The sequence below is a fragment of the Gopherus flavomarginatus genome, chromosome 14 (genome assembly GCF_025201925.1).
Source record: "Gopherus flavomarginatus isolate rGopFla2 chromosome 14, rGopFla2.mat.asm, whole genome shotgun sequence".
Classification (NCBI taxonomy): domain Eukaryota; kingdom Metazoa; phylum Chordata; order Testudines; family Testudinidae; genus Gopherus; species Gopherus flavomarginatus.
The window spans coordinates 18,912,086-18,924,511 of NC_066630.1; the positions used below are offsets into that span (position 1 = coordinate 18,912,086).

Here is a 12,426-nt window from a genome sequence, read left to right on the forward strand (position 1 = left end):
TGATGTATACAAATTCATGCACACCTGTCTAACCCTTCAGACTGCAGATGCATTAAAAAAAAAAAAATTGACAGATTCAGCTCAAGCTGTCTACATGTCCTGAGGAAATTCTGCTCAGATGAGCTCCTTTCAAGCAGTGCAAGCTCAGACCATAAAGATCACACTGAAGTCTGCTATGACTAGAATGCAGTTCTGCTGGAATTCTTTATTTATTGCTTCAGAGTTTGAAAAATATAACAACCCTTGTTATTTTAGATGACCAAAGGTTTTGCCAAATGGCATCTCTTATCAATAATTCCAGCCAAATTTGCAGCAAACAGAAGGGCTACAAGATGCCATCACTGTAATCATAACACTCAGAGCCAGTCTGTTAGTAGTTCACATTACAATGCAAGATGTTCCTTTTTTAACCTTGCATTCTCAGGCTGTACTACATGTATTTCTGGTGGGAATGGAAGATGAATCTGATTTTATTTCTTTTCCCTTTTAATGGAATAATTTATATTCCATGAACTGTTAACATTTCTTCATATGTGAATTTTGACTTTGAAGATGTTTACACAGTCAAGCTACCATCCTCAATCACCTGCAGAGCAGCATGGGTAGAACACCATCAGCGAGACACACAATGACTCTGGGCCCGTAAGCACTTACATGCTTACCTTTATGCACACAAGTAGTCCCACAGAAGTTAATGGCACTACTCATCTGTGTAAGAATGACACATGTAACTAAGGGCTTGCAGGGTCGAGGCCTGAGTCATCAAACCCAATACAGATACCACAGAGCCATCACATTAAATTAACCTAATCCACTTCAGATAAAACCATCTACATATCTCAGTTTCCCTGATGGCCTTCAAGATTAAGGATGCCCTGTGGTTAAGCTGCTCTGGCTGGAACTCAGGCAATCTAGGTACAGTTCCTAGCTCTGCCACAGAGTTTTCTGCATAACCTTGGGCAAGACATTTACTCTTTCAATGCCTCAGTTCCCCTTCTGTAAAAAAAAATATTATCCTTTCTCCCACCCGATGTCTGTCTTGTCTAGATTTTAAATTTTCCACAGCAGAGATTGCTTCTTACTGTGTGTCTAACATGCTAGCACAATGGGATCCCAATCTTGGATGGAGCCTCTAGGAGCAACCGTAATACAAATAAATAATAGGACAACCTCCTCTCTCAAGTATGCTTTTGGAGACATTGCCAGGACCAATCAGTCTACTGGCTGGCCCAGACCTTATTCTGTGTGAACCTCGCTTTATGAGGCAGTCTCTGTCTTTTCAGTAGCAGTATAAGGCTTTATCACCATCTCCAGATCATACAGAAATCATTTAGCCTGTTATGCAACAGGGGATTTTATTAAAGGATCAAATGATATTGCAATATAAATTACCTAATAGAAAAAAATATAAATCCACTGGAGCTAGAATCCCCACTCCTGAGAGTCCCCAAGCTCTTGTATTTTCCACTTACTCAGAAATACACCGTAGTCTGGCCATATGCAGGAGCTTCCTCTGACAAGAGTTGCAGTAACTAGGCTAACAGCACTTTTGACTGTTCTGGTCTTGTGAAGTGCATCCCCTTTCAGGGTGAAGACCTCAGGCCCTCCCCACTCTCAGACCAGACTTGGGCTGCAGTCCCCATATACTAGCCACGTTTACCTCAGCAGGTCTGAGCACCTACGTCTAGCATCTGCAAGTCTGTTCCTTCCGGGTGCAATGAGAATGATAGGCTGATTTGTCCCTGCTTATTTAAAGCAAAGTACTATTTATTACGAACAAAAGCACATCAGAGATGACAGGTCTTAAAACAATGCCAGACTATACACAGGTCTGGTTTATCAATAATCTAACCATCTTCCACATAGTAGGTCTACGCTTCTTTTAGACACACCAAGACTCCTGGTGTAGTCTGTTCCCTCAACCCACAAACTATTCCCTCTATCCCCGTTGCAGGGAGTATCTCCTTCAAAAACTGTTCATTCCTTTTCATCTGCTAGTTCCCAGCCTTGGCAAAACAAGGCCTGCAACTTGTTGGAGACAGAATTGTAGGTCCTCAAAGCCAGTAGCTTAGCCTATTGTCTTTCAAGCATGCATGGGGGCAGGGAAGGGAGAAGTTTCTTATCTGGAGCTGCTGTCTTCTTCCTGTTTGTAATTTCCACTGCCCCCTATTTAGCTAGATCAACGTATTCCCACAGGAAAGTCGAATCATTCACAAAATAATGCCCCCTCACTGACCAGGTCAGTGAGGTCACACACACTGTTCATCAAATTATTATGTCTCAGTATTTTTAAGGTTACCACACAGCAATTCCACTACCACAACAGGCACTAAGACTGCTGGCCAAGCCTTTCCTGACACTTCTGGTTCCTCAAAACAAACAAGCAACAATCAAAGACTTTGTTAAATTCTTGAATAGCAAGCATTTTACATGGTACAAAGAGTTGGAGAGTTCAACCTGCACCCATCGTGAGAATGGGACTAAAAGCAAGTGCAAACAGCCCCAGGAAAGAAGGGATCTGTTACAACCATGGGAGATAACAATAATTCATTGGATCAAAGCAGGTTTCCTCGAAATGGTCCCTGATCATTGAATCCCTTGGTAAATCCACAGCAACAAAACCAATTACCTGAGGATTGCTTACAAGACACTGCATTAGAAGGGGGGAGCCACCCCTGACAGAGAAGCATTTTAATAAGCATATACATTTGCTATATCACCCACCACCAATCACACAGGAGCAACAGCAGGAAGAAAGGCCCAAATACCAGAGAAATGGGTCAAAGTAGCTAACTCCCCTTTTCTATCATCCCATCCTGCACAGCAACTTTTACTGCATTTCTAAGAGGTGGGCCAGGCAAAGAGAATGATCAATCATCCTCTGCAGCTGTGAGGATTTTTCAGCAGGCCAGGGGAAGCTGGAGCATATGTCACTTTAATAATGGGCCCAGCTAAGAGTTACTTTCTGGGACATAGTATTGGGGTGCTTGAGACTGGAAGGACTTGGTGTCCAAGTTCCCTTTCCAGGTGGATGTGGAGGGGCTCATTGTAGGACAGCAGCTAGAATAGTTATTTTTTTCTAGAAGAGATACCTGGAAAGTAGGAAACCCTTCCCCCTCAACATACACACACAGAGGAAGTGAAGTAGGTAAGTAGCAGTATCCCTGTTTTACATATGGGGAAATGGAGTCACAGGAATGAAGGGATTTTTCTCAAGGCCAGATAGGAGGTTGGTAAAGAAGCCCTGGTTGTTAGGCCCATGGGCCTTTCTGTAAAAGTGACTGACAGCAAGTATCTCCCTTCCATGTTAAAAACATCCTGAATGTGGAAAAATCCTTTGATTTTGACAGTATCAATATCCTACAGACACAATGGTTGCATAGACCATTAAGGATTTGTTTTGTGCAGCTCACCAGTGTATGGCTCTCAAGCTGAGGTCAGAATTAGTGCTAATAAAGCACTAATTTAATAAAGCCATTGGTAGTCTCTTCCTCTAACTCTGAGTTAATGTGCACTTCCCAACTGCTATGTCTTCCCCCATCAGAATATTATACACTTCAGCAATCGTTTTTCAGAGGCAATTGTGGCAGAAACCTGTAGGACCACTTATGTAAGAGCCAGTAGCTGCTATTTCTCAGTTTACATAGAGAATAAGTTTCTCCCCTTCCTCCTCTGAGAAATCCCCACACTTCAAACTCTCAATCACTTTAAATCAAATATTCAACGTGACTTACCCAGTAAGCAAGTCCATGGAGTTTGATGGGGATAACTCAAAGTTGCTTCAACAAGACTCTGTAGTTTTCAAATCTGTATATTCCAATAGTCTGGCTCTATACCCCTTTCCAGGTAACTAAACTTCAAACATGCCTTTAGAACACATATTGCAGTCTATTGTCAGGCTATGAAGCTAACAAGGATATGGGCTATTACTTAATTAAAACACACATTTTGTGTTGGTATTAATTCTGATTTCCCAATCAACAATTAAGCAAAATCAGCTGCTGCCTACCCAATTAACTTGCTTGTATGAGCACAGTAGAGCCATAAACCATAGTAAGAGTTGAGTGATAGATCAGGAGGATTACTGGCATCTGTTGCAGCTGCTTGCGTTATTAGTCCTATTCGTTATATTAGCTGGAAACTGGTTCCTTTCAGTATGGAGCAGCCTGTAATGTGATTATTGGATTCTCCCCTTTTTGCCAGGCTTCTTAAAAATATTTATAAATAGGCATAGTACCAAAGCTATAAACAGCTGGGAGTGTTGCTAGATAAAATTCCAAAGAGAAAAGGTGAAGAGACAGAGCTACATTACAATGTCTGGCCAAAGTTAACCAGAAGTTTGCTTATACAGTTGTAGAGGAACAACTGAGGATTTACCCTCCAGATCCAACTTTTTCCCTATAGAGTAGAAACCTATTCCAGAGGGTGTTTGACTAGAAACGCGAGGGAGTAATCAAACTTCACCCTGTGGGAGATCTGATGATGACAGAATAATTTTAGAATCCAGATAAAGTATTAGGAAATTCAAAGGCCACCAGAAGAATATGCCTTCTAAAGGATGGTTTACTCACTACCATCATTTCACCCTCTGTTGGGAAGTAACAGTGCCCACTTGCTCAAAGGCACAGTCCTGCAGATTTTTAGTGGTGCTAGTTAACTGAAGTCAGGGGATTATCTAGTGTGAACAAGGGTTTGTAAGATCAAGCCTCAACAGTTTCAAGTAACAGGAAGGACCCTTATCTGGGTATGTATTATTCTCTTCTCATCAAACCAAAGCATGCATGTGTGCGTGCACACACATGCACACACACGCCTGCTAGCTGCTTCCAGCTCGTTGAAAAGCCTATGCTTTGGCAATGCCTTCCTACCACACAGGTGATTCATGAGCAACAATTCCTCATGCAACTGGCTGATGATGACCCTCACAGTTTCAGGGCCCCATCCCGTATGTGCCTGCAAGAGCATAGAAGAGACTGGTTACCACTAGTGCTGTTTCACCAGGTTTCTGAGATGCATAAAGCTCCTCCAACCTGCTTAAGATCTTAATTGGCACCAACACCTGCTACTTATTACAATGCACAAAATTTTGCATGGTTAAATTATTCTGCATCCTAAGGTTAAATGACTGTCTCCCTTGCAAGCAAGTCTGGATTAATTTGAACTGGCCTTGTTGTTAGCTGCTTTATTTGCTTAGGGGGATATTTATAAAAAAATAATACCCAGGGTAGTTAAAATCCAAGAGAGACAGGTGCTACCAACAGCATGTTGTCTTTCTGCTTCCCAAGGCCGTTTTGAAATGTTTCCAGAATGAACATTGTGGATGGGATTTTCAAGAGCACTCCACTCTGGCCTAACTCTGCTCCCATCAATGTCAACTGTAAGATTCACTGACTGAGATCAGAGATGGTCAACTCAAAGCACCTTTGAAAATCCCTGTGTCTGACTATACTTTGCTGGAGGGGAGAAATCACCCCTTTTCTCATCCATAGAAAGGCTCTGCTTCCTACAAAACAAACAGTAAGGGAAAGTTCCACTCCAATTTTTGCTGTCTAGTCTTGTGCTAGGTTTGGTAGAAGTGACTTTATCAATATGCTCAAATTGCCCTTCTAATCCTAATAATCAGTAAAGAGGTTGGCAGAAAAACTGGATTTCTACTAACAGTCTTTCTAACTGATGCTCTGCCTCCAGGGAAAGCTACCAGGATTTTATAACTTGCAGGAGAGGGAGGGGTACGAACTGGAATTCCAGCATTTGAGGTAGAAGGAAGAATTCTAAAGAGGAAAAAATGGGCTACCAAGCACATTGAACAGGAACTCTGTCTACCTAAGAGCATAAACACTGTGGACTAAAAGGGGTCATGTTGTTTCACATTTGTATTTAACAAGAGAGCAAAAGACAGTAACTGTTGAATGAACTATAGCAGTGGGATGCTTAAGCACTTGAAGGAATTGACATTACAAATAAACTGCAGTGTTTTATCTAGTAAACTTAAATAAAAGAAACCATCAAGAGGGGGTTATTACAAAAGTAGCAGGTAGGGTGAAGTATTTGACTTGAGAGAGCAAGTGGTGTAGACTTCTAGAGGCTTCTGGAAAAGAATCTTAAAGTCTATATAGGTGTATTTAGGATCACCTAGTTATACCATAAGAATTAGAATACCTTGACTGACTAACTTTTAACAACATGCCATGGTTAGCAAGGTTCACTGACATTCACACTGAAACAGATTTTAAATTCCAAAATGAATATATATGGTCACTTGTTATTTTGGTTATTTGTCAGCAGCAGGGTGCTGCAAGAAACTTGTCTCTTGAAACAGGAGGGTTGCATTATGTTCTACCTGTTGAGTAAGCTTACAAGGAAGCTGCTGTTATGCAGTACACTGCTCAGGTTCCTACTCCTGTATTTCTGGACAGCAGTTCTAATCCAAGTAACCACAGGAGATTATGGAAAATTATTAGCATTGCAGGAAGTGTTAAAGCAACAAATGTCATACATGTGCCATGTCTCCAAGACCCAAATTCACGTGGATGCAGTATGCATTTGTGTATGCAGATAAGGGGTTGCAAGCTTGAACTTTTCTACTTCTAGCTTGGTTTCTGCTAGTTTTCTTTTAAGCTGTATTTGGTGTACAGGTCTCATTAAATTAAAAAATTAATTGGTCTTGCTTTCCCCTCTCTGTCCCCCCCCCCCACCCTTTTTGAGTCTTGATTGGGATCAAGAACTCATTTTTAATAGACTAAAGAAGAAATAGAGGTTGTAAGAAAGGCACCTGTGCAGCGTTAACATGATACACACAGTGGCTGAGGGGATTTTAATTTCCATAACAGACTTAAGGCTTGTTTGTCAAGGCTGTTTTCTGTTCTCTGTTCTGTACAAGTTCCTGTATGTGTAATTGTCTGAAGGATCCTGAAAGACAGATCGAGGAAACCTGAGGAGTTTTCAGTAAGTGGCGCTAAGCTTTAGCAGCTTGATAAGAAGTTGCATGCAAATATACCAAACATCTAAGTGTTTCTGAAGTCTAAAAACCATCAATGCCACATCAGGAAAGACGTTTCCTCTTTGGAGTAGCAGTTTGTCTGGTATATCCCTAGCTCATGGAGAAACTGAACAAGTAAATACAGAAGAGCCACCATAGTACACTTGTCAACCTTTCCTATCTGTTTAGCACGATAGCAGTAACAATTAATTCCTAGGGGTTAGAGTGTCCATTATGACCAGGTTTTATTCTCAGAATGTATCATGCTATACAATCTGAGCAATGCTGAAACACTGAGTTTTTTGATTTCTGCAAGGAGTTTCCCCTAAATCCTAAACCCCTTATCTTACAGTAAGGCCAGTCTCAAAAGAAGGACACAAATTGAATTTAGTTCCCTCAGTTTCAGAGTATCTAACTGGTAAAACTAGGATTATCAGGATTGCACTTAACAGAGTGAAGAGGTTCTACTGTCCACTGTCTTTTTATTTTCTGATTTTAGTACATGTGATCAACTTTGAGGGAGTAGTGAGGGACATATTAGCTGCACTTTACAGTTTGACAACCACAAAAATAGAAGGCAATTATACAATCGTTCACAAAACTAGCTTTCATTTCTAACACATTTGACAGAACAGGATTAGCTGCAACAAGTTACGGGGCTCCAAGTGTAAAGTGCTATTTTGGTTAAAAGTAGCTGAAAAGCAATTACTACAACATTGATCTGGGTGTTCGGCAGTTAGACTGGTGGTATCCTCTGAATCTTTCAGGTCAAGCTTTATGCTTCTTGATGAAGTTAATAAGCCCATTTGTTGAGCTATCATGAGATGTCACCGGAGCATCAGAATCCAGTTCTGGTTCAATTTTCTTAGCCAATTGCTTTCCAAGCTCAACTCTGCATTTTATGGAGGGGGAGAAAAAAAAATTAGTACAAACTCATTTAGGCCCAGACCCACAAAGATATTTAGGTACAAATTCCAGATTATATACTACTGTGATCCATAAAGCCTTGCTTAGCTGGTGCCTAAACTCACTCAGCACCTAAAATTTCAGAGGAAAGTTCCCTAGGTGCCTAAGATTTGGACTCTGGGCAAACACACTGCTGCCTCATTTAGGTGCACAGAGGCCTACCTCATGCCTAAGCCCCAGCATGATCCACAAAGCAAGGGAAGAGAGGCATTTCCCTGCACATCTTACCTGCCATGGGCTACTGGATAGATCCCCATTCGAATCTGGTCAGAGGAGGTAGTGATGCCATCTCCCTTAACTTTTAGCCCCATGGATATCAGAGACCTAATGTCTGTTTCCCACTCTGCCTGATGGGGAGAAGAGATTGAACAGGGGCCTCAGGATATTCTGAAGCGAGGCTCCCTCATTCTCTCCTGCTGAAACAGTTCCACTTTAGATAAATTAGAGTCACTAGAGCAGCACAGGACAGGAAGGTGGTCTCCCACCTCCCAGATGGATGCCCTAACCACTGGACTATAGAGGCATCATTCCTCATTCTGGTGGCACCTCCTCCTTTCCATACCTCACAGGTTATCCTTGCAGGAGTTATGCTGTTCTAGACAGCATTACACCCTGCAGAGACCCCTGTTCAGCTTCTAATTCAATGTTTTGGAAGAAGCACGGTAGCACAGCTATGTAGGAGAGATGCAGAAAATAGACTAGCAGTGAACAGGAACAGGGTCTTGGATCTCCAGAGTGGAGAACAGAGTCCCTTGTGGAGTCCTGGGCTTTATAGGGCCTCATCCTCTTCCACTGCCCTCTCCAGAGGAAGGTACAAGTTTCATCTGAACCTTATGCATATCCCAGCCCCTCTAATTTCTCCTGGGAGTTTCTACATTGGAGAGTAAGTCATGAGCCATAGTCAGTGGTAACAGTGACAAGGAATGGCATTGACTGGCCCCTGAGAAAGGTTAGTCTTCATCTGAAAGGAAGAAAAGCGGGGAACTCCTCAAAGGGCTGCTGTCATTCAGCAAAACACACATGAGCCAGGAGGCAAGAAAAGGTTTATTTAGTGACTTGGTAACTCAACCAGGTATTGTCCATGCCTGCTAAATCAAGAACCAAGATTTTCAAGTGACTAGTGGTTTTAGCACCCAACTTAAGAGCTCTTGAAGGGACTTGAGTCAGAGCCAGGTGCTTAGCAATTCCTGAAAATTAGGGCTCTGTAAGAAGTCTCAAGTAGCAGCACCTCAGTTTCTGGGGGCCCAAATTAGTCATTTTAAAAAATTTTGACCAAGATATACAAGATGCACCTCATGTGACAGTGGAGGGTATTAGTGTTAGGGCTCCTACGTCAGAGGACAACCCTGTGCACAGGAAGAGGAAATCAAGAGGTGGGTTTTTCAGTTGCTTCAGTATCTTGGCAGCTGCTATGCTGTCATATTGCCTAGTATTGGTTTCCATATATGGAAGGTAATTCAAGTTGGCCCTTTACTCAAGGGGAATTGCATTTTGTAACAGACACTGGGTCAGTTGACCAAGAAAGTTTCTCCACCTGTAATATTTCTATAAGTATTGCTGAAAACACCTTTTCTTCTCCCTCTTCCCCACTTCTCCCATATATAGTTTCTTAAAGCTAGTAAAAGCAGAGTTCCCTTAATCTTTCCTCAAAACTATCTCTGTGATGCCACGCACAGGTTTAACAGGAGATAAGATGTTTTATCCCATAGACTTGCCTTTCGAGCCACAGTAGAAGCTTTTTGCACTTTGATCAATAACACAAGGAATATGTAGCTGACTTGCTTCATTACCTTATCTTTCTTTTTTAAATAGGTGAGAAGCTGAGTGCCATTAGTTCATAAGCATTGGAGATAGACTTACCCCCACTGGTCATAGCTATTAATATCCCACACAACTCCTTGAACAAAGATCTTGTGTTCGTACATAGCTATTAAAAAAAAACAAAAAAAAAAAACACACACCACAGAATTAACTGTAATCCTCATCAGAAAACATCACTGAACATTACTAGTAATGAGACATATTTACCAATTAAGGCTCCCAGAATGAATGGGGAAAGTTTTGTAAACACAATGGAATTGGTTGGCCGATTTCCTTCAAAGACCTTTCAAACAAAATAAAAACAGTGTTACAGCCCCAACAGTCTCTCACATCAGAATCACATGAACCTATTTTTTCAAGAGCACCAGAGAGTCATGCACCAAGTTATGTTTTATTTGAATTAAAGATTGTACAGAGAGCAACATGAAGAGCATTAGAAGGACATAATAGCAATTTCAAGCTGCTGGTCATCCCCACAGACTATATTGTAATAAGTTAGTAAAATGCCAGGATCATGCACAGTAGAGCCCTGCAACCCAACCCAAACCCAATGGGGCTCAGCAACAAGTGTTGGGTCCTGGTCAGATCAGGATTTGGCCACTAGCTGCATGGTGCAATACCGAGTGTGCCAAGGAGTTGCAGCACCTCTCACTCTGCAGCACACAGAGCAGGGGACTGCAGATGACAGGAGCAGGGCATGCTGGCACACAGCTGTCGCTGTGCTGTCCTCATAGGCACAAGTTTGGGGGGTAGGGGAGGGTCAGAATGAAAACAACTCTGCCTACTTGAATTTTGGTTTTGTGGGCGTGGGTCTTGTTTGGGCCTAAAAATTAGGCCCAAGCAGACTTTTAAATGCACAAGTTCAGTACTATGCAGATGACAGCAAGTGCAGTAAGATCAGGCTTCCAAGGCTAGATATGGAAAAGTCTGTACTGTCTGGGAAGTGCTGCAAGGTTGCAGTGTTCTGGTAGCACAACAATGACATGGTTTGGTTTTTAAAGAGGAATTTGCCCCATAGAGACCTCTCAAGTTAGCCACTGAATCTCTAAAAATTCAACACTTGCAGCTTGCTGCTGCTCATATCTAGCCAACTGCCACCAGAGGGCGCCCCATTTTTCCTAACATTACATTTAAATATGTCAATAGTATTCTCCCCTAATGTCTGCAACACACACACACACACACACACACACACACACACACACACACACACACCCACCCACCCACTACTGCTAACACCAAAATGTAGCAGAGTAACTTGAATTACAGTGGTCACCACATGGATACCTTATGTGGAAGAAGTTTCTCCAGAGGATCTCCACTTAGCCCAGTAGCCTGCAGTTCTTTTCGAGCCTCATCAGCAGTCTTTCCTTTCATCAAGGCCTCAGTCTGAGCAAGAAAGTTGGCCAGAAGGATCTAATGGGAAGAAGTTAGATATTAACAAGCCAGTCAAATTACTGCCCTTCTAGTTTATGGAGAGGGAGCACTGTCTAGTGCTTAGAGGCCAGGACTGCACAAGGATTCCTGGATTCCATTCCAGGCTGCACTACCTCAGGCAAGTCACTTAGAGCTAAAATTGAGGTACCAGGTACAGCACAAACAGAAATATGGTTTTTCTTTCTCCAAGTAGAGTCAGAAGGCTTTTCAGTGTCATGAATATATGACAAGGAGGATTTAAAGATTTGGGGTGAAATCAGACTTCAGTGGGGCCAGGATTTCACCCTCAGAAACCACAGCACTGGATCCGACCTCTGCAGTGCTCCTTTGTGTTTTACCACTTTCATCCACAAGAGTCTGCACTTTCTTCCATGCCACCCCCCTCTCATGTCCATGGGATATTCTTAATCAGAGACCACCAATTCACCAACTTCTCCTCAAGGCCAATACAAAGTTAGCCAGCTAAGAAATCCATTAACTCTGAGACAGAAACCTTAGTGTCATGCCACATACCAGCCCTACCTGAACAAACATATATTCATATTGCAGTTACCCATCATCCCTCCTCTCTTTACTATCATGCTACCTCCTCATTGCATCACATGGGTTAGTTTGCAAGCTCTTCAAGGCAGAGATCACAACCTGTTTTGGGCAGTGCCTATCAGTCACCATATCATTTCTAATGTGCCTAGGAACGATGGGAGAAAATGCATTTTCTCCCTTTTTTTAAAAAAGTTCTTTATATTTGTCTGAAATCAGTATTAACATCTTGTCATAAGAATCTAGAGTGCAATTTAAGAGTACTCGCAACCTGCGTTTGAAATTGGCACTGGAAGTAATTCAATTTGAGGACACCTCTCCCCGAAGCTTGAAATAAAATGGTAGCACTGGGAAAGTTAATGGAAAATCAATTTGTAGTTATGTTAAAGTGTGCGAATATAAATGGATTGATTAAACCTTTATTAAATCAGTCCAGGTTTATAGGACACGGTGCTCAAAAAGATTAAATTCATAAAGATACCAACAGGCTATTTTTCTCCAAGGACTTGAAAACCTTGGAGGTCGGGAGCATCTCTTAAGGAAAAGGGATCATCTCCTTTGAACATCTGACTCCTTGCAATCTGCAGGCAAAGCCTGCAATATTCTCTCCCTCTCCCCACCCCTCAAAGCACTATCAGGCCACATTTTGTCTGCCTCTAGAATAGAGAGTTGGAAGTTCTGCA

The 12,426-nt window shown here is 42.0% G+C and overlaps 1 protein-coding gene across 1 annotated transcript in view; it reads right to left on the minus strand.

Moving 5' to 3' along the window:
* Window positions 1-1,746: 1,746 nt before the first annotated feature.
* Window positions 1,747-12,426, minus strand: part of GPI (glucose-6-phosphate isomerase) — a 33,639-nt gene continuing 22,959 nt past the window's right edge. The window contains exons 15-18 of the mRNA XM_050922824.1: window positions 11,054-11,182; window positions 9,974-10,049; window positions 9,806-9,872; window positions 1,747-7,871 (exon numbers count right to left, since the gene is read on the minus strand). Coding sequence (XP_050778781.1) covers window positions 7,748-7,871; window positions 9,806-9,872; window positions 9,974-10,049; window positions 11,054-11,182 — 396 coding nt within the window. The 3' untranslated portion in view covers window positions 1,747-7,747. The remainder of the gene's footprint in view (window positions 7,872-9,805; window positions 9,873-9,973; window positions 10,050-11,053; window positions 11,183-12,426) is intronic.